Source organism: Staurois parvus, unplaced genomic scaffold (genome assembly GCF_062004578.1).
Source record: "Staurois parvus isolate SC_StPar_1 unplaced genomic scaffold, SC_StPar_1.0 ptg000243l, whole genome shotgun sequence".
Lineage (NCBI taxonomy): Eukaryota > Metazoa > Chordata > Amphibia > Anura > Ranidae > Staurois > Staurois parvus.
In genome coordinates, this window is record NW_028318039.1 from 14110087 (window position 1) to 14136682 (window position 26596).

Genomic DNA, 26596 nt, shown 5'->3' on the forward strand with positions numbered 1-26596 from the left:
GGTGGGGAACCCATGCAGCTGGGGTTTGCTTGCCTTTCCGAGGGGGAGCGGGCCGCTCGGCGTCGGGAGGGTCGCTGCCTGTACTGTGGCCTCGGTGGGCACTTTCGGCAGTCTTGTCCGGTCCGTCCGGGAAACGCTCGCACCTGAGATCATGTCGGGGACAGATCTTGGGTGGAGTTTCCTCGTCCCCGGCGTTCCGCAAGGATAAGCCACTGATCACCGTGGTCCTTTCTTGGACGGAGGGCTCGGTGACGGCCCAGGCGTTGGTAGACTCTGGGGCCGGTGGGTTGTTCTTGGACAGCTCGTTTGCTGCACAGCACTCCATTCCCCTGCAGGCTCGCGCTACCCCATTGGTTCTCGAAGCCATAGATGGCAGGCCCCTGCAGCCGCCGCAGGTTACCCATGAGACTCTGCCGATAGAGGTAGCCATTGGGGCTGTTCACAGGGAGTTGGCCTGTTTTCAGGTGATTTTTTCCCCACACTATTCGGTGGTTTTGGGGTATCCCTGGCTCCAGAGACACAATCCAACCTTCAATTGGCAAACAGCCGAGATTCTCTCATGGTCTCCACAGTGTGGGGCCGGGTGCATCCGGGGGCCGGTTAAGGTATTGTGTGCCTCCTCGGACTCTGCGTTGCCCACCGACTATGGGGAGTACCGGGACGTGTTTGATAAGGTACGCGCTGGTACCTTACCGCCGCATCGTCCTTACGACTGCGCCATATCCTTGCAACCCGGGGCCACTCCTACGCGTGGCAGGGTGTACCCTCTCTCGGTTGCGGAGAATAAGGCCATGGAGGAGTACGTTGTGGATGCGCTTTCCCGGGGGCACATTCGTAAGTCTACTTCTCCAGCAGGAGCAGGTTTTTTTTTCGTAAAGAAGAAAGGTGGGGAATTGAGGCCCTGCATCGATTATAGGGGTCTCAATCGGATTACCATTAAAAATGCATATCCGATTCCTTTGATTTCTGAGTTGTTCGACCGCCTTAAGGGAGCAACAGTCTTTACCAAACTCGACCTTAGGGCGGCGTACAACCTCGTATGGATCAGACAGAGGGATGAGTGGAAGACCGCGTTTAACACCAGAACCGGGCACTACGAATACCTGGTGATGCCCTTCGGGTTGTGTAACGCGCCCGCGGTTTTTCAGGAATTCATAAACGATGTCCTTCGTGATTTGTTGCAGCAGTGCATAGTGGTTTACCTGGATGACATCTTGGTTTACTCTACCTCCATGGAGTCTCATGTCCAGGATGTCAAGCAGGTGCTGCAACGATTGCGTGAGAACGGACTCTTTTGTAAACTCGAGAAGTGCGAGTTCCATCGATCCCAAGTTGCCTTTTTGGGCTACATAATTTCCGCGGAGGGATTTTCCATGGACCCTCAGAAGGTTGCTGCGGTTCTGCAGTGGCCTCGTCCCAATGGTCTTCGGCCCATTCAGCGCTTTCTGGGTTTTGCCAACTACTATCGGAAGTTCATCAGGAACTTCTCCACATTGGCAAAGCCTCTCTCTGACCTAACCAGGAAGGGGAGTAACCCTCACGAGTGGCCATCCGAGGCCATCATAGCTTTCGAGGCTCTGAAAGCCGCCTTTGCTTCGGCTCCGATTCTTTCACATCCCAATCCTGGGTTGCCCTTCGTCCTCGAGGTTGATGCTTCCGAGACGGGAGTAGGGGCTCTCCTGTCTCAGCGTCGGTCGCCCGATGAACCCCTACTTCCCTGCGGGTTCTACTCCAGGAAGCTTTCCTCTGCAGAGTGCAACTACCAGATTGGAGATCGGGAGTTGTTGGTCATCATCCTGGCTCTCAAGGAGTGGAGGCACCTGCTCGAGGGTTCCGCGGTTCCGGTCCTCATTCTTACCGATCACAAGAACCTGACTTATCTTTCGGAGGCCAAGAGATTGACACCCCGCCAGGCCAGATGGGCTCTGTTCTTGTCACGCTTCAACTATGTGGTTTCATATTTGCCTGGTTCCAAGAATGTCAGGGCTGATGCGTTATCACGGCAATACTCTGAGTTGTCCAGGGAAGACTCTGAGCCAATACCTCCAGATCAGATCCTGGCTGCCATTCGCACCAGTCTGACCTCTCCTCTTGGGGAGCAGATTTTGGCGGCTCCTACTGATGCTCCTCCCGGGAAGCCGGAGGGTAGATGTTTCGTACCCGAGGGATTGCGCACCCGCCTGCTGCGTACCTACCATAACGCCAAAACTGCCGGGCATCCGGGGAAGAACCAGCTGTGTTGGGTCGTCTCTCGCTTATTCTGGTGGCCAACCCTCTGTGCCGACATTGCCTCTTATGTAGCGGCATGTTCGATCTGTGCCCAGAATAAGTCTCCACGGCATCTCCCTTTGGGTCTTCTACAACCCATTCCCAATGGGGAGCGTCCTTGGTCACATCTAGGTATGGACTTTATTGTAGACCTCCCGGTGTCTCGGGGTCATACGGTCATCCTCATGATCGTCGATCGGTTTTCCAAGATGTGCCATTGCATTCCACTCAGGAAATTACCCACAGCGCAAGAACTGGCCACGGTCTTTTCCAGGGAGATTTTTCGCCTGCATGGGTTGCCCAAGGTGATTGTCTCGGACCGCGGGAGTCAGTTCGTGTCCAGATTCTGGCGCGCCTTCTGCTCCCAGTTGGGTATTAGTCTCTCCTTTTCTTCAGCCTACCACCCGCAGTCCAATGGGGCTGCGGAGCGTTCCAATCAGGCCTTAGAACAATTCCTTCGGTGTTATATTTCAGACCATCAGGACGATTGGGCCGATCTCCTGCCTTGGGCAGAGTTTGCCAGGAACTCGGCGGTCAACTCCTCCTCCGGGATGTCTCCTTTCATGGCCAACTATGGGTTCCAACCCACGGTATTACCTGAGAGGTTCTCACCACAGGACATTCCGGCTGTGGAGAACCATCTTGCTGCCCTGCGTTCTTCATGGGGGCAGATCCAGAGGGCCTTGAGGGACTCAGCTCAGCGCCAGAAGTTCCAGGCTGATCGCAGACGGTTGCCCGCTCCTTCATACCAGGTCGGCGATCGTGTGTGGTTGTCTACTCGCAACCTCAATCTTCGGGTGCCCACACCCAAACTAGCTCCCCGTTTTGTCGGTCCTTTCCGCATTCTCCGCAAAGTGAATCCGGTGGCCAATGCCCTTGCCCTTCCGTCTGGGATGCGGATCTCCAATATCTTTCATGTTTCCCTGTTGAAACCTCTGATCTGCAATCGCTTCACTACCTCTCTGCCTCGGCCCCGTCCTGTCTGGGTTGACGGTCATGAGGAGTATGAGGTGAGCCGGATCCTGGACTCTCGATTGGTGCGAGGTCGATTACAGTTCCTGGTTCATTGGCGCGGTTATGGTCCCGAGGAGCGTTGCTGGGTTCCTTCCGCGGATGTCCATGCTCCTGCCCTCCTCCGCGCTTTTCATACCCGCTTTCCTCAGAAACCTTTTGTTGAGCCGCGGAGGGGGAGGGGCCCTTGAGGAGGAGGTACTGTCAAGGTCCTACCTTTTCCCTGAGGTTATGTTACTCCATGTGCTGGCGTCCATCTTGGATTCTGCTGTGCATGATGGGAATCCTTTTATGCCTTCAGGTCTCTGTGGTCCATCCCCCAGAGGGGTGTGGCTGATGACATATAAGCCTGTGGCCCGCACATGCTCTTTGCACTTGTGTCTTGTGTCTTTGTGTTGCTATTACTCTGTTCTGACTCTCGTGACTCTCCTGGTATCTGATTCGGCTTGTGACTTGACTATTCTTTATATTCTCCCTTGATCTGACCCTCTGTTGCTGAACCCGGCTCGTGACCTGTGATTCTCGTCTGCTGTCCTGTACTGTTTTGTCCTGTTGTTGTTGACCCGGCTTGTCTGACTACTCTTTTGTCTCTTCCACCAGCTACACGCCATTGGCGGCGGCCATTACCGCAGCTGAGGTGTCTCGGGGGCCGCGACCTGGTTCCTGGCTGCGTCAAGTCCATCCCCACCATCAGGGGCCCTGGTGAAGGGCAGCCTGGGACTTAGACTCCGTGCCCTGGGGGACTTCGGTCTGTGGGTAGTGGTTGTCGTCAGCCAGTGCGTTACATTGTTAGGCCTGCCTGTCCGTTCCTCGGGTCCTGCCCTGACAGTTGGAAGACCCAGCCATGTTTCATCTTCAATGCCCTTCCTGATGGAAGGAGGTTTGCACTGAAAATCTCACGATACATGGCTCCATTCATTCTGTCCTGTACATGGATCAGTCGTCCTGGTCCCTTTGCGGAGAAACAGCCCCAAAGCATGATGTTGCCACCCCCATGCTTCACAGTAGGTATGGTGTTCTTTGGATGCAACTCAGCATTCTCTCTCCTCCAAACACGACGAGTTGTGTTTCTACCAAACAGTTCTATTTTGGTTTCATCTGACCATATGACATTCTCCAAATCCTCTTCTGGATCATCCAAATGCTCTCTAGCAAACTTCAGATGGGCCCAGACATGTACTGGCTTAAGCAGGGGGACACGTCTGGCACTGCAGGATCTGAGTCCCTGGTGGTGTAGTGTGTTACTGATGGTAGCCTTTGTTACGTTGCTCCCAGCTCTCTGCAGGTCATTCACTAGGTCCCCCTGTGTGGTCCTGGGATTTTTGCCACTAGAAAGTAATGATCCGTCCTGGGGATATGGGTCTGTGGGCTAAAGAACTCCCCCAGGGGGTAGGAACAGAGATACTTCCATAGTGTAGTAGGTATAAAATTACTTTCTTGTGATGCATCAAAAAAATAGATAATGTAAAACAGCAGACAGAGATCGATGAGGACTAACCATCTAATATTGTAAGATGGCCACCGGAGCTCCTCCTATAGGAGGAGCCACACCACGCCATGACATCACACCGCCGGAGCAACGTGGAGCTCCGGCGGCCATCTTACAATACCAGATGGTTAGTCCTCATCGATTTCTCTCTGCTGTTTTACATTATCTATTTTTTGATGCATCACAGGAAAGTAATTTTATACCTACTACAATATGGAAGTATCTCTGTTCCTACCCCCTGGGGGAGTTCTTTAGCCCACAGACCCATCACCCCAGGACGGATCATTACTTCCTAGTGGAGATCTGCACACCTAGAAAGATACAACAGGTCTTGGAAAGGGGACCCCTAGAGGACGAGGAACATCTACACCAACCTCATAGTATCCAGTTTGATGACCCACCAACCCTTAGAGGGAGGACCACCCATCTCCTGATCTTCTCTTTATCTGATGACATCTAGATTATTTACATAAGGCGCAATTATTATGTGCGTCCGGTGACTGTGCATTACCTTATCACTATTGCACTGATACCGGGTCCAGAGTCACCGAAGCACAAGAGTCATTTTATCTTGTTTATATTGTCTGCATATCGGAATTTTATTTATTTATTATTATTTAATCAGAGATAGGATACTTATATACTTAATCTTATTTATATCTGCTTGGACAATATATATATATATATATATATATATATATATATATAGATATAGATATAGATATATAGATAGATATATTTTAGCGCTGCACTTTCCTACTTTTTGTTTAAAAATTGCCATGGCTTGTATTGTGGCTTGGTCAAATTTTATAGGGTGCATGGGTTTAGTAAGAGGGTCTTCTTACTCAATACTGTTGGCTTTAGAAGGCATTGCCCATGCAACACTACTATTTGGTGGTTATAATTATTAATCTGCCAGGATGTTTTATATGTATATTTAATATGACTTTGTTATCTATGTATTTTATTTGCATTGACAGTTTACTTATTGGAAATTATTGACAGTCAGCTCCTGACAAAAATTTCATTCATTATGCTCTTTGCATTTTTGCTATGGCTCTTTTTGAGAGATGTCATTATTGCAGTTTCCCATCAGAATATTCTACCCTGACAAGCAAAACAAAATAAAACAGAAATAATAAAGAGCTTCTTTCAAATTTATGCTATCACACACAAACTAGCATCTTCATGCCTCTTGTATGAATTTTTAATTTTAATTGTTTTTATCTTCTGGGCTTTAGTCATATTCTAATATACAGTCTAACAACAAGACATGTTTATCATGAAAGATTCATGAATTTAGACTACAAAATAATCAATCTTGTGGTGCTTTCTTTTTTTATAAACACAAAAAAACTTTTTCTGTAATTTTCCTTCAGGGGATCATCTGCGTGTCTGTTCTCAGGAATACACATGCTGCACAACTGAAATGGAGGATAAACTCAGCCATCAAAGTCAACTGGAATTTGCCAATATTGTCCAAGAAACAAGCCATTTTGTCCGTACTGCATTCACATCATGGCATAGAAAGTTTGATGGTAAGTTGTCAGGTTGGTGGATTTTTTTTTTAATTGAAATATTAACAGTTTGATTATATATGTTCTGATTACTTAAAGCAAACATGTGCTTTTCCTGTGCAGAGTTAAAGTGATTGTAAGCCCTCATCTTGTATAACATCCCATTCAGTTTAAAATAGAAATTAAAGGCAAAATGTGTGTATAGATATAAAAGACAACAAAAATACCCTTTTTCCTCTTTTTACAAGTGAATACATACTCAGCTGCATAAGAGCTAGGGGAGGAGAAGCAGTAGGACACCAATCTTCCCAGTGAAAAGCTGTGGGGGGGTTGTTTCAGGATAAGTCTGATCATTGGAGGAGAAGAGGCTGAGTTCCCAGCACAACTAGAGAACGTACCATGCTGTGCTCTCAGTTTTTTATAGGAAACCAGAGGAACTGGCAGGAACACCAGAGATTTCATACAAAGGAAGCTATACAAAGAGAACAAGATACTTTTACATACAAGTACATGGTACTGCAGGCACGTATCAGGAATATGAAATGCTGGGTTTACATATTGTTTAACCACTTTACGCCTAATTGTAAAGCAAATCTTAAAGTCTAAGTAAAATTTTACAACTTTGACATGTGTTAGTAAAACTGTACATATCATCACAACTACTTTGTACATTCAGGTGAATTATACCTTGTTTTTTTTTCAGGACAAATTGGGCTTTATTTGATGGTAAATGGTAATGGATATCTCCTGATTTTTTTTATTATTAAAGGAAAACTGGCCCAAAATAGTAAACAAATCATTTTTTTTAATTTGGCTGTGTGTTTCTTGTTACTACCAAAACCTACCACCAAAGAACAACCCAAAATAAATTTTCAAGCTCTTGACGATTGCAGTGATACCATATATGTGTATGTTATTTGTTGTTTGTACCTGTACTACAGCCCAGAAACAATAGTGCACATTTTGTTTTTTGTTTTTTTTTACCTAAAACACACTGACACTAATGCCAATTAGAAAAAAAAAATCCTGACCTTGGCCCAAATACTAACCCTGGCACTAAACTAGATCATACCTCGATCTAGGTATTTTTTCTTTGTTTTTTAATATTTATTTATATATTTTTTATAAACAGTTGTTTTTTTTTCTCTCTGCAAGGAGAGAGAGAGATACAATGTATCTCTCTCTTCCATTCAGAGAGGAAAAAACCCATGGGGGGCAGGATTCTCAGTGACTGATCACTGTGATAGCCAATCAGGAGTCCCGGGTCCCGATCGTTAGAACGGGCCCCAGGGCTCTCAGTGACACCACGGTCTTTGTGCTGGGAATGTGCTGTGGCCACATATTTGTGTTACGTTGGCATGAAGGGTTAAGCGCAACAGGTTTGTGCTAAAAGACACTTTTTTCATTTTAGATAAAGTAGAGGATGGTTAAAACCACTGTCAGTTTTGTTTCATTGGACATTTTTTCCCCTTCACTTCCTGTCCTGTAGACCCTACAGGAAGTGAGAAGATATCTTTCTAAAGTGAAGGAAATCCCCTTTTAGACAGTTGTCACAGGAACAAATGTCCCCATTGGATGATTTGTTTTCCTTTTTCTGTTATGGTGGCAACTCAAAAGTTTGGTTTTACCAGCAGTTTAACTCCTGATGACATTGGTGATCAGGACCATTAGAGATGGAGAGCTTCCCTAACGGAGACAAAGAAAGAAATACAAATCTGACAGTGATGCTAATCCCCCAACACTCTAAAAAAAAAAATTACTTCAGTTCGAATTTATTATCCCCTTCCCAAGCAGTGCACACTCAAATTTGCTTCTTTTCTTCTACTAAGATGCCAAGAGTAAGAAAAAGAAGGCCTGTTAAAGCATGCGCAGAGCTCCTTTTTTCCCCACTCCCATGTGATAAGCAGTGGGCTATTCATGAGCACCTTCACTGTCACATAGGAGGTAGTGGGTTGAATCACATGCTCCTCCATACTTGACAGTACCACATTTTTTAACATGCACTGTTGTGGAGGGGGGCATTAAATAAAAGCTTTTTACCATTCTATACTTTTTTAATGCATTCTTTATTTTTTATTTTGCATATGAATTGGGCAGTTTACAACACAGAACCGAATATACACTCACCAGCCACTTTATTAGGTACACCTGTTCAATTGCTTGGTAACACAAATTGCTAATCAGCCAATCACATGGCAGCAACTCAATGCATTTAGGCATGTAGACGTGGGGAAGACAACTTGCTGAAGTTGAAACTGAGCATCAGAATATGGAAGAAAGGGGAATGAAGTGACTTTGAATGTGACATGGTTGTTGCTGCCATCTGGGCTGGTCTGAGTATTTCAAAAACTGCTAATCTGCTGGAATTTTCATGCACAACTACCTCTAGGGTTTACAGAGAATGGTTAAAAAAAGAGGAAATATCCAGTGAGCTACAGTTGTGTGGATGAAAATGCCTTGTTGATGTCAGAGGAGAATGGGCAGACTGATTGATACAACATTCAGATGGAAGGGTCAAGATTTGGTGTAAACAACATGAAAGCATGGATCCATCCTGCCTTGCATCAATGGTCCAAGCTGATGTTGGTGGTGTAATTCTGTGGGGGATATTTTCTTGGCACTAGCCAAAGCTTATGTTGCCGGTGAGTGTACATGGATGGTACCTAAAAAGAAATGTGAAATATAATTACTGTAGGATTTGGATACAGATAGTCAAATGCATTACACAGACGGTAGGTGTAGAATATGACATTCTGGTAACATTTAAGTGTAATATAATGAAAATCCAGGTATATCCATCAGTAGCAATATTGGTTTCAAAGTTGCTGAGAGAATGTGTGTACCATCCTCCTGATTCTTCCAGTTTAAAGATGTGGGGCCAAAGAAAATACAGGAAATAGCCCATCCCTCACTTGGTGAAAAAGATAAGTATTGAACTGGTCTGCAGGGGTAGGGCTAGTTCCCCCACAACAGTAGAGAAAGACTGAAGGTGAGAAAGATATAGCAGGGGAAAACCATCCTATACTTTTAAATGTTAAAGTATTGTATAAAATCAGGTATCACAGGATGAAATGGATTGTTAGCTAGAAAGCTATTATCTGTTCAACCCAATGATATTAGTTTCACTTTATTACAAAGTATAACTTCTGTAGTTTTGGGGTTAAAGCTCATCCACCAATGCCCACCCTCCAGTCCAATGAGTGTTCCTCAGTGGCCAGTAAGAGTGCTGTGAGTGTATGGTAGGTGTTGGGCTTCACCCTGAAGTACATCAAGCCCTTATGCAGGCCATGGACGGTTCGTTTATCGGCCGATTTTCTGTCTGAAAAACAAACTATTGTTCGTTTTGTAAACTGATGTTGCCACCAATGATTGCGTAAATCGACCGTTTTTCACAAATTTTCCAGCATGACTGATAAACGAAATGAGGAGGAACCGCAAAAATCGGCCGATGCCATTGCCCCACTAACAGTGTGAAAATCAGCCGATTATTCTTTCGGACGAAAAATCGGCCAATAAACGAACCGTCTATGGCATGCATTAGCAGGAAAAAAAATTGCAGAAGGATGCACAGAAGTGTGTTTCTGGGTTGTAATAGCAGACAGTGGGCATATTTTAAAAATCTTAAAATGGTATTCAAATTTTGTTTCAGGTGAGTCTGAATTCCCAGTTGGGGTAAGCAGTTCTCCCTCAGCTAGCTGGGAAAAGTATACTTGCATATCAATGCACAACTCTAAGGCTGCATGCACATGAGCAGCTGCTAAACTTGAGTTTAGGAGCTTTTGGAATTTTTTTGCCAAAGCTCCTAAACTCAACTCCATAAAAGCCTGTGTGTCCATGTAAACATAGGCTTTTAGCAGAATTTAACCACTTGCCCTCCTGAGGATTTACCCCCCTTCCTGACCAGGCCATTTTTTGTGTTACGGCGCTGCGTTACTTTATCTGACAATTGCACGGTCATGCGTTGCACCCAAATTAAATTTACGTTTTTTTTTTCTTATGAATAGAGCTTTCTTTCTGTGGTATTTGATCACCTTTTTTTATTTTTTGCGCTATAAAAAAAAGACTGACAATTTTGAGAAAAAAACTATATTTGTGACTATTTTTGTGGGGCAATCAAAGGGGGTAACTGTGTGCTGTGCGTGTTTTACTGTGGGGCTGTGTGTTTGTACTTCACTGTAAGCACACTGCTATGCACAGCCATGCAAAGCGTTGTGGAGGAGCTGACAGGGGAGAGAACTGTATTGTTTACAAACAGTTCTCCCCCCTCCCATCAGAGATGCTCAGCAATCACCAGGCACCGGTGAGTAATTACTGTCCGGGACCCGGTGATTGACAGCCACGGCCACTGTGATTTTGCGCATCTGCAAAGCCACGGGAAGTGGTTAAGAGCTTCTGCGTTTAGGTAAGGTTAAACCTCCCTTTCCTGAATGCGAAAGAATTACATTCAGGATAGGACTGTTTTGACTGCCAACCATGGAAAAATGCAAAACGTGCAAAAGCTGCAAAGCATGCAGGGAATCCAGGAAGTTGTGGAAAGGGGTGACCAGTAGACAGGCAGAACTCACAACATGAAAGGAGATTATGCATGTAAACGTATATAGAATTGTCAAATGTTACTATTGTTTGTATTGTTATTACAGCGTTGATGTTATGACATGACAGTGTATGCTGTGGCCACAGATTTCCTTTAATTATTAAAGTTTAGTATTATAGATGAGGAAACCTGGTTCATTCAGCAGGTACTAGGTCGCCTCAACACCTGTCTGGTGTGTTGCAGTGTGCTATCACATGCACGTTTACATGCATTCTGTTAACCACTTCCCATCCGGCCCATGTAGATAAACGTCCGGAAGGGAGCGCTGCCGATGCGGGTGGCTGTTTCTAAATGCCCCCCCCCGCATCCATTGCCTGTGAGTGCTCCCTGGGAGCGCGCAGTACCGCGATCGGTGCCCACTGTGTCCAGAGGACACAGCGGAACACAAATCACTGTACAGGACCTCTGTGTGAGGTCCCGATTCATGTGATCACTGATCACTGATCAGTGATCACATGAATAGTAGTAAAGAAGATGTCACTTCCTGACATCAATGGTTACTATGTGTGAATCTGAATGATCACAGAGGTCACATGGTACAAGGCTATTCACAACAGTCCTGTACCATGTGACAAGCTGTGGCCAATCACAGCTCTCACAGTATTTCTTAATGGCTGCAGGAATTCAGCCAGAGAGAAGGAGAAATTATTGCTGTTACAGCCTTTATGAGTGTAAAAGCAATCAGTGTAAAAAAAGAAAACATCTTCATCACCCCACAAGTAGTACAGTTTCACTATGGTGACACTGTACTGCTAGGATGAGAGTATGTTAAAAAAACATAAATAATAATATAAAAAAAAATGTAAAAACATTTTTGAAAAATTATAATTTTTGGTTCTAAACTAATTTGGGTTATTTTCTTTTACTAAAAAGATAGATGAATACATTTTGGCCAATATGTGTGAAGAAAGATTATTTAGTTGTAAAATGTTATAAGAAAAACACTTTTTTTTCAAAATTTTTGGACTTTTTAATTTATATAGCAAAAAAATTTTAAATACCACCAAAATAAAGTTTTATCTGTGTCAAAAAATGCTAAAATATTCATATGGGTACGGTGTTGCATGACTGTGCAATTGTCAGTCAAAGTGTGATAGCACTGAAAGTTGAAAATTGGCCTGGACTGGAAGGGGGTGAAAGTGTCCGGACTTGAAGTGGTTAATTCACCCAGTTCATTTTTAATGTACTGCCAACGCATAAGCAATTGGTCAATTTTATAACCCAGCACACTACAAGGCACAGATCATGTGGGATCCTAAAATGCACATGCATTGATCTTCAAGATACATTGGGGTGCCATTTAAAATGAAACTTACAGTTTGTGTGCAAAATAAATGCCACCATGGGTCCTGCATTACTGTTCTTTCCAGAAATGTGTGATGAAGCGAGCATTTTCACAGTGTATAAATGTGTTTCCAACCTAATAGTTTTCCATGAATTACAAATGTTTAATTCATCTGAGAATAATCTAAAGAGAATGGTGCACTTTATGACTTCCTATAACTTTGATTCTTGAAGTACATGACTCCCCAAAGATTTGACCAAACTGCATCCATATATACAGGTAAATTAAGTGCTTGCAATTTGCTGAAAAAAATAGATTTGATGAAGTTGCTAAATTTACCAATTTGTTTAGCACTGTCAACAATCCACACAAGTTATCTGTGTTGTGACATATAAAAAGATAGTGTTCAAATATTTCCTATTATAAGAAATCGGAAGTGTTACCTGTATTCATCAGTTGACACCAAATATATTACACCCATGATCATCATTTTTATAAAACATATTTTGCTTTAAAAACCCTTTCCAAATCTTAACATATGCTTCTTTAAGAACAGAGTGATAAACTAGCAATCTGTATAAAGTGCAGTGCCTTCATCCTATTCTTGGAAGGAAGGCAGGTCTAAGTCTTCCCTTCCTCCCCCTAACTCCTGCACTGTCACATTGGAACATCACTATGTTGGGCAACTTCACTGGCCAATGAGAAGTTGTAGGAGGTGGTGGAGGGGTGGGAGTTTCAGATTCTGACACCACCAGGAAATGTTGAATCTTGCAGAGTAGATCAGCCCACAATTTAACCCCTTGGTGCCGGCGCCTCCCAGCCCTTTAAGGGTTTCAGAAGCCAGGAGGCAGGGCGGGGTTTTAGAGTCATGTGATTGGCCATCACGGTGGTCACATGATCGGGAAAGGTCCCGTTTGAAAGAGGAGATCGGGACCTTTCCGTGAGTACTGGACATGCGTGCTGGGAGTGCGCAGGGCGCGTGCTCTCAGCACATATGTTTTTTTAATTGCACGCAAATGTGCGGCCGCTCTGCGCCAAAGCCCAGACGCCGGGGGGCCGCACATTTGAGCTTAAAGGATATGTTCACCTTTGGGAACGTGTTACATGTTCCACCCATTTTTAGAGTGGAACATGTAACATGTTTGCATAGCCGCATCTGCTGCCCACCGCCCTCCCCTCCCTCTGACAGGTAGTGTGGGAAAAAGTCTCTGCATACTATCTGTCAAATTTGAAAACTGCGTGGCCCTGAAGGGCTCCGGCCACACGGCCGCATCATTCATGACCTTCCGTGAATGAATAAACTGCAAGTCCCAACAGCCTTAGCAGCTGCAGAGCGCCATGAACTACTGAAGCTTCCTGTCTGAATATCTACTTGTTCTTACATCCTGTACAACAAACAGATAATCTGACAGGTCTGCAGGAGACCTGCATGGCATCAGCGATCTACTGATTGCTGGCGCAATACTTTTCAGGCTTCTATAGGCAAAAATAATAAATGCACATTTTTTTACCTGCAAAAAATGTGCATTTCTTATTTTTGTCTAAAAGGTGACCTTATCCTTTAAACACTTCAAGTCCGGACACTTTCACCCCCTTTCAGTCCAGACCAGTTTTCAGCTTTCAGCACTATCACACTTTGAATTGCAATTGCGTGGTCATGCAACACTGTACCCATATGATTTTTTTTGCATTTTTTTGAGACAGATAGAACTTTATTTTGGTGGTATTTATTTGCTACTGGGAGTTTTATTTTTTTTTCTATACAAATGAAAAAGTCCAAAAATGTTTTTAAAAAAGTGTTTTTCTTATAAAATTTTGCAAATGAATAATATTTCTTTATAAATATTGGGCAAAATGTATTAATCTATCTTTTTAGTAAAAAAAAAAAGTAACCCAAATTAGTTTATAACCAAAAATCATAATTTTTCAAAATGTATTTTTACATTTTTTTATATTATTATTATTTTTTTTTTTTTACATATTGTCACCCATAAAGGCTGTAAAAGCAATCATTTCTCCTTATCTCTGGCTGCATTCCTGCAGCCGTTGAAAAATACTGTGAAAAATGTGATTGGTCACAGCTTGTCACATGGTACAAAGCTGTTGTGAATAGCCATGTACCATGTGACCTCTGTGATCATTCACAGATTTCACAAGTAGTAAACAATGATGTCAGGAAGTGACATCTTGTCTTCTACTGTTCATGTGATCACTGATTGGCCAATCATTGATCACATGAATCGGGACCTCTCACAGAGGTCCTGTACAGCGATCCGTGTTCTACTGTGTCCTCCGGACACAGTGGGCGCTGATCGCGGTGCTGTGTGCTCCCAGGGAGCGCGTACAGGTGGTGGATGTGGGGGGGATGTTTAGAAACGTCCATCCGATTTGGCAGTGCTCCTGTCCGGCCGTTAATCGACATGGGCTGGATGGGAAGAGGTTAAGGTTCCTGGACCCAAATGTTGAAGGTAGTCTGCAGTATAAAGATATTATAGAGTTGATTTACTAAAGGTAAATAAGCTTTTCACTTTGCAGGGTTATTTACCCCAGAGTTTAGTGAATGCGGTAAAGCTCTTGGGCATTCTATTTTCACCACATTCACTAAGCTTTGCTGAAAATTAGGGGAAATTCCCTTGCAAAGCGCCACTTCCCTTGCAAAGTGAATGGCCTGTTTGACTTTAGTAAATGAATCACCATGACTTTGTGTTAAGCAAGTATACGTAAATTGACATACATGTAGACTACACACTTTGATTTAAATAAACACTACGCCTGCTTGCAATTAACAATGTTTGAAAATTAGTCTTGGGAATTTGTGTTTTGATCCCATGCTATGTTATGCCAAACTAAATTAAAGTATAAGCACTAAATAATTGGTGAATCTGTTATTTTCATGTTCTCCTGGGTATATATGTGTTAGCAAAATGTGATAATGAGCTCTTTGTTTAATATACTTTACATTTCTAACTTTAATTAAAGTAAATTAAAGTGTTACTAAACGCACAACAGTAAAATCAGTCTGTATATGCAGTAAAGCATGCTTGTTATACTCACTGTGGAACCTAAGGGGTTAATCCTCTGCATTGTGTAAAAGGGATGTTTGATCCTGACTTCTCTGATTCTCCCCTTTTTCCAGTGTCTCCCTCTTATCTCATGATAAGACATATTGTGGAGACACTGCACATGCTCAGTTTGGTATGTATTGATAGAGAGGTTTTTTTTTCTTGGGAGAGTGCATGTGATCAGCACAGGGCCAATCAGTACTTCAGCACTGCCTAGTTAGAGGTCAGGGGTTCTGCATCCTCCTAGACCAAAATAAAAACTCCAACTACAAGCTTTAACCAATGCTCTGCTGATCACTGATAGAAGTCACAAGACTGCTCTAACTGCTGATGAGAAAATGTATTTAGCAGTTTATATTTACTAAAATAATTGAATTTCCATGTCCTGTGCACTGTGGGAGACCAGATAGAGTGAGTGCAGGGTCCTGGGTTTGGTAACACTTTAAATGCTTAGCATAGGAAGATCATTTATACATTATATTTGTGGCATTATACATTTCTTACAAGATCAATATGTGTAAATAAAAACTCTAAGTTCACTACAAAAATGTAACATATAGGGGTCTATTTATTAATGTTTTTGTCTGAGATTAATAGAACGCGTCGTGTGTTCCGCAGGATATATATATCACCACTGACGTCCGGACGTCCCTACTTTGACATTGTTTTTAATATTGTTGTTTGTGATATTTTGGGTATTGAGTACTGTGCATTATAGTTCAAAACTAATTTTATTTTATCTTTTTGTAATCAAATAATTTTTGTGTTATTACACTTCTTGATACATGCCTTGTTTGCTGTCCACTTGTCTCACACAGAGGGCAGTATCCTCTGTCCGTGACCCTTTTTTTTTTGCCAGTTATTTATGGTTTAGACGACGACACTTATTTAGTGATTAGGCAGTCAATGATTTAATTGCTCCCTCTGTGTTGTGCATTCTTTAGTGAGGAAGTGGCATGAGGAAAATATGCACTTTGAAAGCCTAAAGGTAGTCATTGGATTTTGGGTGCCTGTATGTGGCTAGGCTGCAAAAAAAGTCTCTCACATGTGATATCCCCATACTCAAGAGAAGCAGCAGAAGGTGTTTGGGGTGTAATTCCACATATACCATGGCATGTGTGAGCAATATATCATTTAAGTGACAACTTTGTGTAAATACATTTTTTTTGTCATTTTCCAAAAACTTGTGGCAAAAAATAAAATCTTCCATTGACTCAACATGCCTCTCAGCAAATAGCTTAGTGTATTTACTTTCCAAAAAAGGGGTTATTTGGTGGTGGGGGGGTGGTTGTGCTATCCTAACATTTCAGGGCCTGTGAAACTGTGAGGGGTAACGAGGAAGGGACATGAGGAAATTATGTCCTTTGAAAGTCTGAAGGTGGTCATTGCTTTTTGGGCCCCGTATGCAGCTAGGCTCCCAAAAAAGTCTTACACATGTGGTATCCCCATACCCCAAAATGTATTTGGGGTGTAATTCCACATATACCCATGGAATGTGTGAGCAATATATTATTTAAGTGACAAGTTTGTGTAAAAAAAAAGAAAAACATTATTTGTGTCATATTTTAAAACCTTGTGACAAAAAATAAAATCTTCCATGAACTCAACATGCCTCTCAGCAAATTGCTTGAGGTGTCGACTTTCCAAAAAGCTTTAATTTGTTGGTTTTTAGTACTGCCCTGGCATTTCAGTACCTCAAGAAATGTCAGAAAGGGAAAACTGTATAAATTCCACTATATATACCACAGTTTGTAGACACTAACTTTCAGGCAAACCAATTAATATACACGTATTAGGATTTTTTTTTACCAAAAACGTAGCAGAACACATTTTGCCTAAATTTATGAAGAAATTTGAGTTTATCGGATAATTTTTATAACAGAAAGTAGACCAAAAGAAAGCTATATTTGTGTGCAACAAGGATATAAATTTTGTTTAGGACAAGCGTTGCATGACAGCACGATTACCATTTTAATAGCGCAGTGCTGAATAGAAAAAAATGGCCTGGTCAGGAAGGGTGTAAAACTTTCAGGAGGTGAAGTGGATAAGCAATGCAGACCCTCCTTTTCAAAATGATGTAAAACAAACAGCTATTTCCTCAGAATATTCATTTCCTTGCAATTTCTATTATATAGTGTACCTAGAGGAGTTTGTATTTCTCATTCAATTTGGAGTTATGATTTCATGGCAGAAGTACAGGTCAATAACAGGAGTATTCATTCTATTATCTTATTTCATTGACTATGGGTACTATACATATAGGCTGAAAGTGTAGTTGAAACATTGAAAAAAATCATGTGAACCAGAAAATCTGTATTTGGAAATAGGTAGTTATAGTCATGTCATGTGCTCAGCAAATTTGCGTGTGAATACAATAACTCGGTCAGGAATTGCCACATTTCCATTGTGCATACTTATGTTCATTGTGCTTACCTTTTATGACTCTGAGAAAGAAATTTATTACAGATAATTCAATAATAAAAATAAAATTAAACAATTTTACTAATAATATGTAACATGAGTAATTTAATTACATGTTAATAATGCTTAGTCATCATTAAAACTGAAAAAAAGAAGGGTCTTGCATGTCTTATAGTTGAATAAATACAGTTGTGGAACATGTATTGGTCCATTGGCCAATACAAGCTAAAGTGGGAGAAATACATTGTAACGTTAGAGCTATCATTTGTGGTTAGCGCCAAACTTGGGGGTAACGGCTATTTTGTGATTGATGTGGAATGATTCATTGAATGTGCTATGATGATTAAAGCTTTGTTGTAATCATTTTAAGAAAACTAATAAAAATGAGAATGGAAATAGCATCAAGCTGTTTTGCTGTAAAGGTTTTTAAAATGTCACCTACTGAAAGTTATGGGAATCATAGTTTTTTCACCATTTTGTACATTCTGTAGGTGCATGCAGTTTTTAGACTTGACATATTTTGCATACATTCACTTAATTTATACTTATTTTAATACATATTTATAATCACCTATTGTGATTATACACAGCAGAATTTTGTCAGCAGGTCCCAGCCAGTGATTCCTGGCCAGGACCTGCTAATCAACTGTGTCCAATCACAGCCCAGAGCCCTGTCCTAAACAAGACAGGGCTCTGTACAAAGGGAACAATCTATTTTTTTGGCAGAAAGAACAAATAGATTTTAATTGAAAAGCAGCACAGTTTACATTCATTAACACTTGTTAGGCACACACTTAAACCCTTGATTACCCTCAGATGTTAACCTCTTCTCAGCCAGTGTCATTAGTACAGTGACAGTGTACAGTGTTATCACTGAGCACTGTATTAGTGTCACTGATGATGTCAGTTAGTCAGTTCCCACTCAGTGTCAGTTAGTTGCCCACCGCACTATCATAGTCCCACTATAAGTCGCTGATCACTGCCATTACTAGTTTAAATAAATAACTATTCCAATATATATGCCATAGTTTGTAGAGGCTGTAACTTTCACACAAACCCAGTCAATATACACTTATTGGGATTTTTTTTACCAAAGACATATAGCAGAATACATTATGGCCTACATTTATGAAGAAATTCAATTTTTTATTGAATATCTTTCATAGCAGAAAGTAAAAATATTGTTTTTTTTTTCCAAATGTTGTTTCTTTATTTACATGACGAAAAAACCCATTGGTGACCAAATACCACCAAAAGAAAGCTCTATTTGTGTAGAAAACAATTAAATAAATTCATTTGGGTACAGTGTTGCATGACCATGTAATTGCCAGTTGAAGTAGCGCAGTGCTAAATAGTAAAAAATGGCCTGGTCATAAACCTTCCTGAGCTCAAGTGATTAAGTACATGTCCCTGTCAAAAATGCATATTTTAGCATGTGAAAAAAATTGTCCAATAGTGAAAGGGTGAAAGTTTACATAGTATGATTTAGTTTTTTTTGTACTGGTGACCACTGCAACAAAGACCAGACTGTTTGATATAGAAGTCCTTTACTATCATTGCAAAAAATAAAAAAGGAAATGTTTACTTATAATTTTACATTTTAATTGCTTCCACACCACCCTATAGCAGAAATGCTGAATGGGTATGCAAAATCATGTATATATACGTGATTATGCAGCTCTGGGTAGGGGGCGCACGCCTGGCCAGTGATTCCGCACCGACTCCCAGCGATTTCCGAGGATTTCTGATGGGGCAGAGACCTGTATGTAAACACTACAGATCTCTCCCCTTTCAGCTCATGCGCACTGCTTTGTATGGCTCTACATAGCAGAGCCGTACAAATTAGCTTACAGTGAAAAACAGCACACAGCCTCTTAGTAAAACAACATGCAGTTAACCCTTTGATCGCCCCAAACGTTAACCCCTTCCTGACCAGTGCCATTAGTATAGTGTCAGTGCTTTTTATTAGCACTGATCACTCTCTGGGTGTCACTGGAGATGTCAGTGACACTAAGTCAGTTTCCCCTCGGTGTCAGAATGCCCAAAGCAGTCCCCTAATACCGTAATAAGTCACTGATTGCCACCATTACTAGTAAAAAAAAAAAATCCAGTATATATACCACCATTTGTAAACGCTATAAATTTCACGTAAACCAATTAATTTACACATATTGGGATTTTTTTTAGCAAAGACATGTAGCAGAATACATTTTGGCCTAAATTTATGACAAAATTAGATTTTTTAAAATTTTGTTACTGGACATGTTTAATAGCAAAAAGTCAAAAATATAGTTTTTTTTATAAAATTGTCGGTCTTTTTTTGTTTATAACAAAAAAGATAAAAACTGCACAGGCAATCAAATACCACCAAAAGAAAGCTCTATTTGTGGGAAGAAAAGGATGTAAATTTCATTTGGATGCAGCATTGCATGACCTCGCAATTGCCAGTTAAATTAATGCTGCGCTGTATCGCAAAAAATGACCTGGTCAGGAAGGGGGATAAATCTTCTGGAGGGCAAGTGGTTAAATTGAAGTTGTCACCTAGACAGGAGCAGATGTGAAATTTTCAAATAGGGAAACTTGTTCTACTATTAACATTCTCACTTTGGAAAGATTTCATCTCTGTTGTATGTTCATGACAGAATGTGAAGAAAAATGTCCTCAATGGGACTCAGAAGGTAAAAAAAACTGAAAGGAGTTTTAACTTTTCCCTATTTTATCCAAAATTGTAAGAAACTATTTTGGCTTTAGATACAATAAATAAATAAATAGAGAAGGGAAAACTCTTTTAAACATAATACAAGTACAGTACATATAATACACCTAAAAAAACAGATTTAATTGTACAAAATATCCAGACGTTTTATTATTTTATATCTCATTTATTAATTATGCTGTAGGTGCTGGTTTTACAGCTAACACTGGGACTCAATACAGTATCTTTTTGCTGTGTTCCCAAAAGACACCGGCTTAAAAGAGACACTGCAAACCTCTGCAAGGATATAGGATATCCAAATTCATATTTTCCCAAGTGACTCCTTTATTTCAGTCTCAGGCTTGCTGTAAGTCATTAAGTCAGTTGCAGAAAGCAAAAAATGTAGCTGTAGCTCATGTAGCACATATAAAACAGTTGCAGAATTTAGAAGATCCCTAGGGTCAAATTTAAAAGATATGCCTTGATAAGAAGCAGGGTCTTTAGGAAACCTCTTGATAAGAAAAAGAAGTTGAAGCAAATGAAAGTGAGCTTGATTTGACTGACACATTAAACAGTGGTCACCCTGTGCTAACTGATGAGACACAATGGCTGATTGATATTTGAGCAGACTTAACTCTTAAGTATGTATAGCACATTACATTCTATTATTTAAGTAGTAATTAGGTTGTTTGCATTGCTGTTCAATTGAAAAGATACAGTAAATGTCTGTTGGGTTTATAAAATTTTCTTAAAAATTCAAGCAGATTAAAAGGTAGCACAAACCATTATAAACTTACATATACCGTAATCAGTTTTTATTATTTTTCACTGTTTAATAAAAGTGAAAAAGGAAGCAAGCATAACAGACATGAAGACCAAGCACATCATAAGAAAAGAATAATCATTGTGATAAACGAACTCCTAATCTTGGTGAAACAATAAACATCAGGGCAAAGAAAGTGTTTTTACAATACCATTGTGTATATGTGTCTACTATGCAATGATAACCAAGGGAGGATGGTATTATGTAGAAAAAAAAATGCTGGTAAAAACTTCTGGTACAGTGGTCATAAATACTAGGATAGTGAAAGGAAAGAGTGAATTTCAAAAGATAAAAAAGGGAACACTGATGCTCTAGACTAAATCACTTTGATATAAAGAAAAGTCCTCAAAGGACTTAAATTAGTCCCACCGGAACCACACTAATTGATGAGGTCCAGGCTTATCCTGTAAAAGGATAATTCTTTTTCAACATTCTTTCTTGTTCGTGATACACACTCACTCTGCTATAGAAGGGGCAGTTGTTGACTGCCAATGTCTTGACATGGACATAAAAGCTGATGAAAGAATTTGACGTAGAAGAACCTTTTTCGTGGTTTCAAAGGATTCCAAGAAAATAGATAACAGTGTAATGCGAAAGCCATTTTCAGTCCTAGTACCCATGATCTTGTTAAAGATTGCCAGTATTCTATTCCAAAAGGGGACACTTCCTCCACAAGAAAAGTCTTATAAACTTAGATCTAGACCTGCCTTAAAGTGAGTCTGGCAGTATAGTGGTTGCATTGCTGGCCTTCTTTTGCAAATGCTAGTTGCCTGACTGTGTCTGACTTAAGTAATTTTAAATCACAGACCTGAAACAAGCTCTCGGCAACCCTTCTGCAGCCGGACCCATTTTTTTCACACATTTTTTAATTTTTTTTCACAGATGGTAAAATGTACATTTTAGGACTGATGATTACCTAAAACATCCAAAACAATATATATTTTCTAAAAGCAGAGACTCCCCTTGGGATATAAATGGTGGCATCTGCAAGTTAATATGTCACAAGATAATTGGGCCACTGCTTATCAAATCTATATTTTCAATAAAAAAATACACTAAATTCAATTTTGGTATATAAGAGATGAGATTGCATGAAGTAAATATGTACCAAAATGGCAAGCCTCAAACATATGTGCGCCTGTAAAACAATGAAAAACTACAATACTCAAAACTGTCCATAGTTGATGCTTTGAAAGGCTTTACAGTTCATCAGTCATATACAAAAACATCAATTTAGATTGAACTGTGAATGATAACCCTGCAATTATTGCTCTCTCCAGCCTACCTGGCAATACCTAATATATGTCGCACAATTTTTGTTTTTGTATCCACATGTTTGAGCTCAGAAGTATAAGTCTATAAGACTTGCTAAAAGTGATGGGGTGGCTTTACAGCCATGCATATCACTGCTACATAAGAGCTAGCAAATCAGGAAAAAAAATGTACACAAACTCCCGGCTGCTAAAGCGGCCAGGAATATGTTTACATGCTGGTACTGCTGAGGTAATAGTTACATTGGTGATAGTAAAAAGATAACACAAGTGTCAAAAAGTGTTTGAATTCCTTATCTTTATACTAAGTCAGTGGCGTAGACTAGATTGAAGCAAAACTTCCACTTGACATCCAGGGAACTATCATTTTCAGAAGGAGTGTCTATTATGGCAAAGAGAAAAGAAGAGCGGTGCCTTCTAAGTGCAGCGGTAAAACTCTTGAATAAAACATAATGTATAATACAGACCACTCACATAGGCATAGTAGAGAAGTGCTTATCGTGTCACATAATCGGCATCTGCTGTGTGAAGGGATGTGGTTCCCTGTGCAAGGTAGTGGGTCCGGTATTAGGCAGTGATGCTGGTGGCTCCCAGCATTTCCTCCGAGTTCCGGGACACTGTGAGCAGACAATGGAGGAGACGGGGATGTCGCATCAAGTCACGTGGTAGCAGGGAATGGCGCGTGTTCGGTGCATGCGTGCTCCCTCTTTAGGCCGTACCCGTAGTCTCCCCACAGGGTTTTCTCTAGCTCTCTACTGGCTGGCTGTCTACTAGTAATGCAACTTATAAGGACCATTATAAGGACTACCTTAAATCCTCAAGGACATTGTTACATATATATATACCAAGATTTACACAACTTCTACAAGTTTTATATTGTTTTTAGCCCATTCTCATTCTGCAGGTACCATTTTAGCCCTTCCTGAGTGCGCCAAATATCTGTTTCACTTGTGTCTATTATTGAAGCCTCTGTAATCTCTCATGACAGTGTCCCTTTAAAGTTTAACTCCAGGAAAACAGCTACATACATAGTCGGAATACATATATGTGTTTTGTTTTACTATGTAGCCAGTATAGTGATCCAGACAAAACAGACAGTTCTGGCATCTTAGCTGCAGTGACAGCACTGCAACATAAATTGGGCATAACCGCAGCTTGCTGAAAGGTTCTTTAGCCCTGGTTCACACTGATGCAGTGTGGAATTCGCAGCGTTTTCAGTGCAAATTCCGCACCGCATCAGAATCGCACCCCATTCATGCGAACCGCTGCGTGTGTGTATGCTAAGCTAACAACACCCCGAAAGCGGTCCGCAAAACACTGCGCGATGTGAAGAATCGGATCACATAGGTGTGAATATTTATGCGATCTGATTCTAGTGTGGACCCAGAAAAGGGTCCTGCACGTTTTTGGTGTGGGTGCGGTGCGAATAGAGCCATACAAAATGTATGGCTCCAATTGCACCGCACACAAATCGCATGTGATTTGCACAGGAATGCGGTGAGGTTCCTGTGTGAATCACATGCGATATACGGAGCTGCACTTATGTGAACCCAGGTTGAAGGATCAGCAGCACACTGATGATGTTGCCCCTTCTGCTCTCTCCTTCCGTCAGTATGTATACTGAGAATACATGTGCACTATTTCAGAGTCTGCTTGGCTAATAGTGCAAGCCCTCCCTTTACCGGGCTCAGTGCTGCTATACTGGGGATTACAAAATGCAAAGATGGTACTTTAATATCCATTTATGATAATCATATGCAGTACGTCTTTAGTTAAACATTTTACTATGTATTTTTAGAACTGTATATTTTCCTTTATATAATGTTCTTGAAGGAAAACATCTACTTCATTTACTAAAACCAGTTCCTAAGGGACAGCTATTGTACATTTTCAGTTTTTACCTTATGTGTTTTACTTTGACCTTAATCGTAAACCACATCTATTTATGGCAAAAAGAAATAGAACAAATATAAAAATATGATTTCCCCAGTTTACACCAGAGGTAGTTTTAAAACAACTAGTTTCACAGTCAATACAAGATACAAATGTATTCTTCTGATGGTACACTATCTGGTTGTTGTTCTACAATTAAAATAAACTTTATTCATGTTTTTTTAACAAAGCACTACAATAAAAAGCCCACTACTAATTTAAGTGTAAAAAAATTAGCAAATAATGTTGAAAACTAGAGGAGAGAAGGGGAATGAAGAAGTTAACTAGTACTAATTATTGTTAAAGTGACTGTAAAGTCTTTGTTAAAAAAAAAGTGTTATACTTACCTGCTCTGTGCAATTGTTTACGACATATTGTCGTACTTCTTTCTTGCACAACCATACAACTTTAGTATTCCTACACATACTATCATACCCTACATATTCCTTTCCTGCAAATACAGACTACTGTCATACCTTCCATACTCCTCTCCTGCACATTCTTCCCCGTCTTATTAACCACATTCCCTTCCTGCACATGCTTTCCCACCTAGTACCCCCTGTACTCCGTTCCTGCACATACTGCTCACTAGACATGTGTACGCCAGACATTTTTGTTTCAGATGCATTAGTTCATTGAAGAATTGTATTTTATATTGTTATGTTGAATCGATTTGTTTTTTGGAATACATTTGTATCTTCAGCATTTGTTTCGTATATATTCGTTGGTCTGGGTAGATTCGAACATTTTTGCAGTTTTTCCAGAAGTTTGCTATATATTCAATATATTATCGAATCAGACGGATTTGAATCAGAAGGATTCAATATTTTTGGATGCTAGTCAAACCCACTAAGAGAAATGTCATGAACTGATTGGACAATATCAACTGGTGTCATGTGCATTTGAATTACCTAATGGAACGAAATTCAAACCCATTCATTCTCTGATTCCAAATTATCGAACAAATTTAAAAATTTAACTATTATTGCATCATGTGACATCATCCGAATAAAACAAACTAAGCAAATGCACTCATTAACTGCTTCCTGACCACCCTATAGCAGAAATACTGCTACAGGGCAGCACACCTGCACAAAATCACATATATATATGTGATTTCGCATATCTGGGTAGGGGGCTCGCACGAACCCTACCTGCGTCGCCATACACGGCCGTGGCTGTCAATCCCTGGGTCCTGGCCGGTGATTACGCGCCAGCCCCCGGTGATTTCCAAGGCTCTCCGACAGGGAGGAGAACTGTTTTGTTTGTTAACAGTTCTCCTCCCTGTCAGCCCAGGTACACTGGTTTGGATGGCTGTGCACAGCACAGCCATCCAAAGCAGTGTGATTACAGTGAAGCACACTGACACAGCCCTCTAGTAAAATACTCCCAGCACACAGTTAACCCTTTGATCACCCCTCATGCTAACCCCTTCCTGCTCAGTGCTATTAGTACAGTGTCCATGCTTTTTTTTTTAGCACTAACTACTGTATTGGTGTCACTGGGGATGTCAGTGTCATTTGTACATGCTATAACATTCATGTAAACTAATTAATTTACACATATTGGGATTTTTTTTAAGCAAAGGCATGTAGCAGAATACATTTTGGTCTAAATTTATGCCGAAATTAGATTTTTAAAATTTTTTTACCTGACATGTTTAATATCAAAAAGTCAGAAATATTGTTTTTTTTCTGAAAATGTTGGTCTTTTTTTTTATAGCGCAAAAAATAAAAAACGCACAGGCTATCAAATACCAGAGAAAAAAAGTTCAATTTGTGGAAAAAAAGGATGTAAATTTCATTTGGGAGCAGCGTTGCATGACCGTGGAATTGTCAGTTAAAGTAACGTAGCGCCGTAACACAAAAAATGGCCTGGTCAGGAAAGGGGTAAATCCTCAGGAGGGCAAGTGGTTAATTTAGTTATATCTTTTTTTCTGATTCATTGACATTCACTACTATGTCCATTTGAAAATTCATATACAGTTGCAAGAAAAAGTATGTGAACCCCTTGGGATTACGTGGAGTTTTGCATGAATTGGGCATAAAATGTGCTCTGAATGTCATCTAAGTCACAACAACAGAAGAACACAGTCTGCTGAACATAATACTACACAAACATTAGATGTTGCCATGGTTTAATTGCACATAACATGTAAACATTCACAGTGCAGGGAGGAAAAAGTATGTGAGGCCCTAGCTTAATGACTTCTCCCAGAGCTAATTGGA

At 40.8% G+C, this 26596-nt stretch overlaps 1 protein-coding gene across 1 annotated transcript in view; it reads left to right on the forward strand.

Moving 5' to 3' along the window:
* Positions 1 to 26596, forward strand: part of GPC6 (glypican 6) — an 885938-nt gene that overhangs the window by 239072 nt on the left and 620270 nt on the right. The window contains exon 2 of the mRNA XM_089680474.1: positions 6148 to 6306. Coding sequence (XP_089536600.1) covers positions 6148 to 6306 — 159 coding nt within the window. The remainder of the gene's footprint in view (positions 1 to 6147; positions 6307 to 26596) is intronic.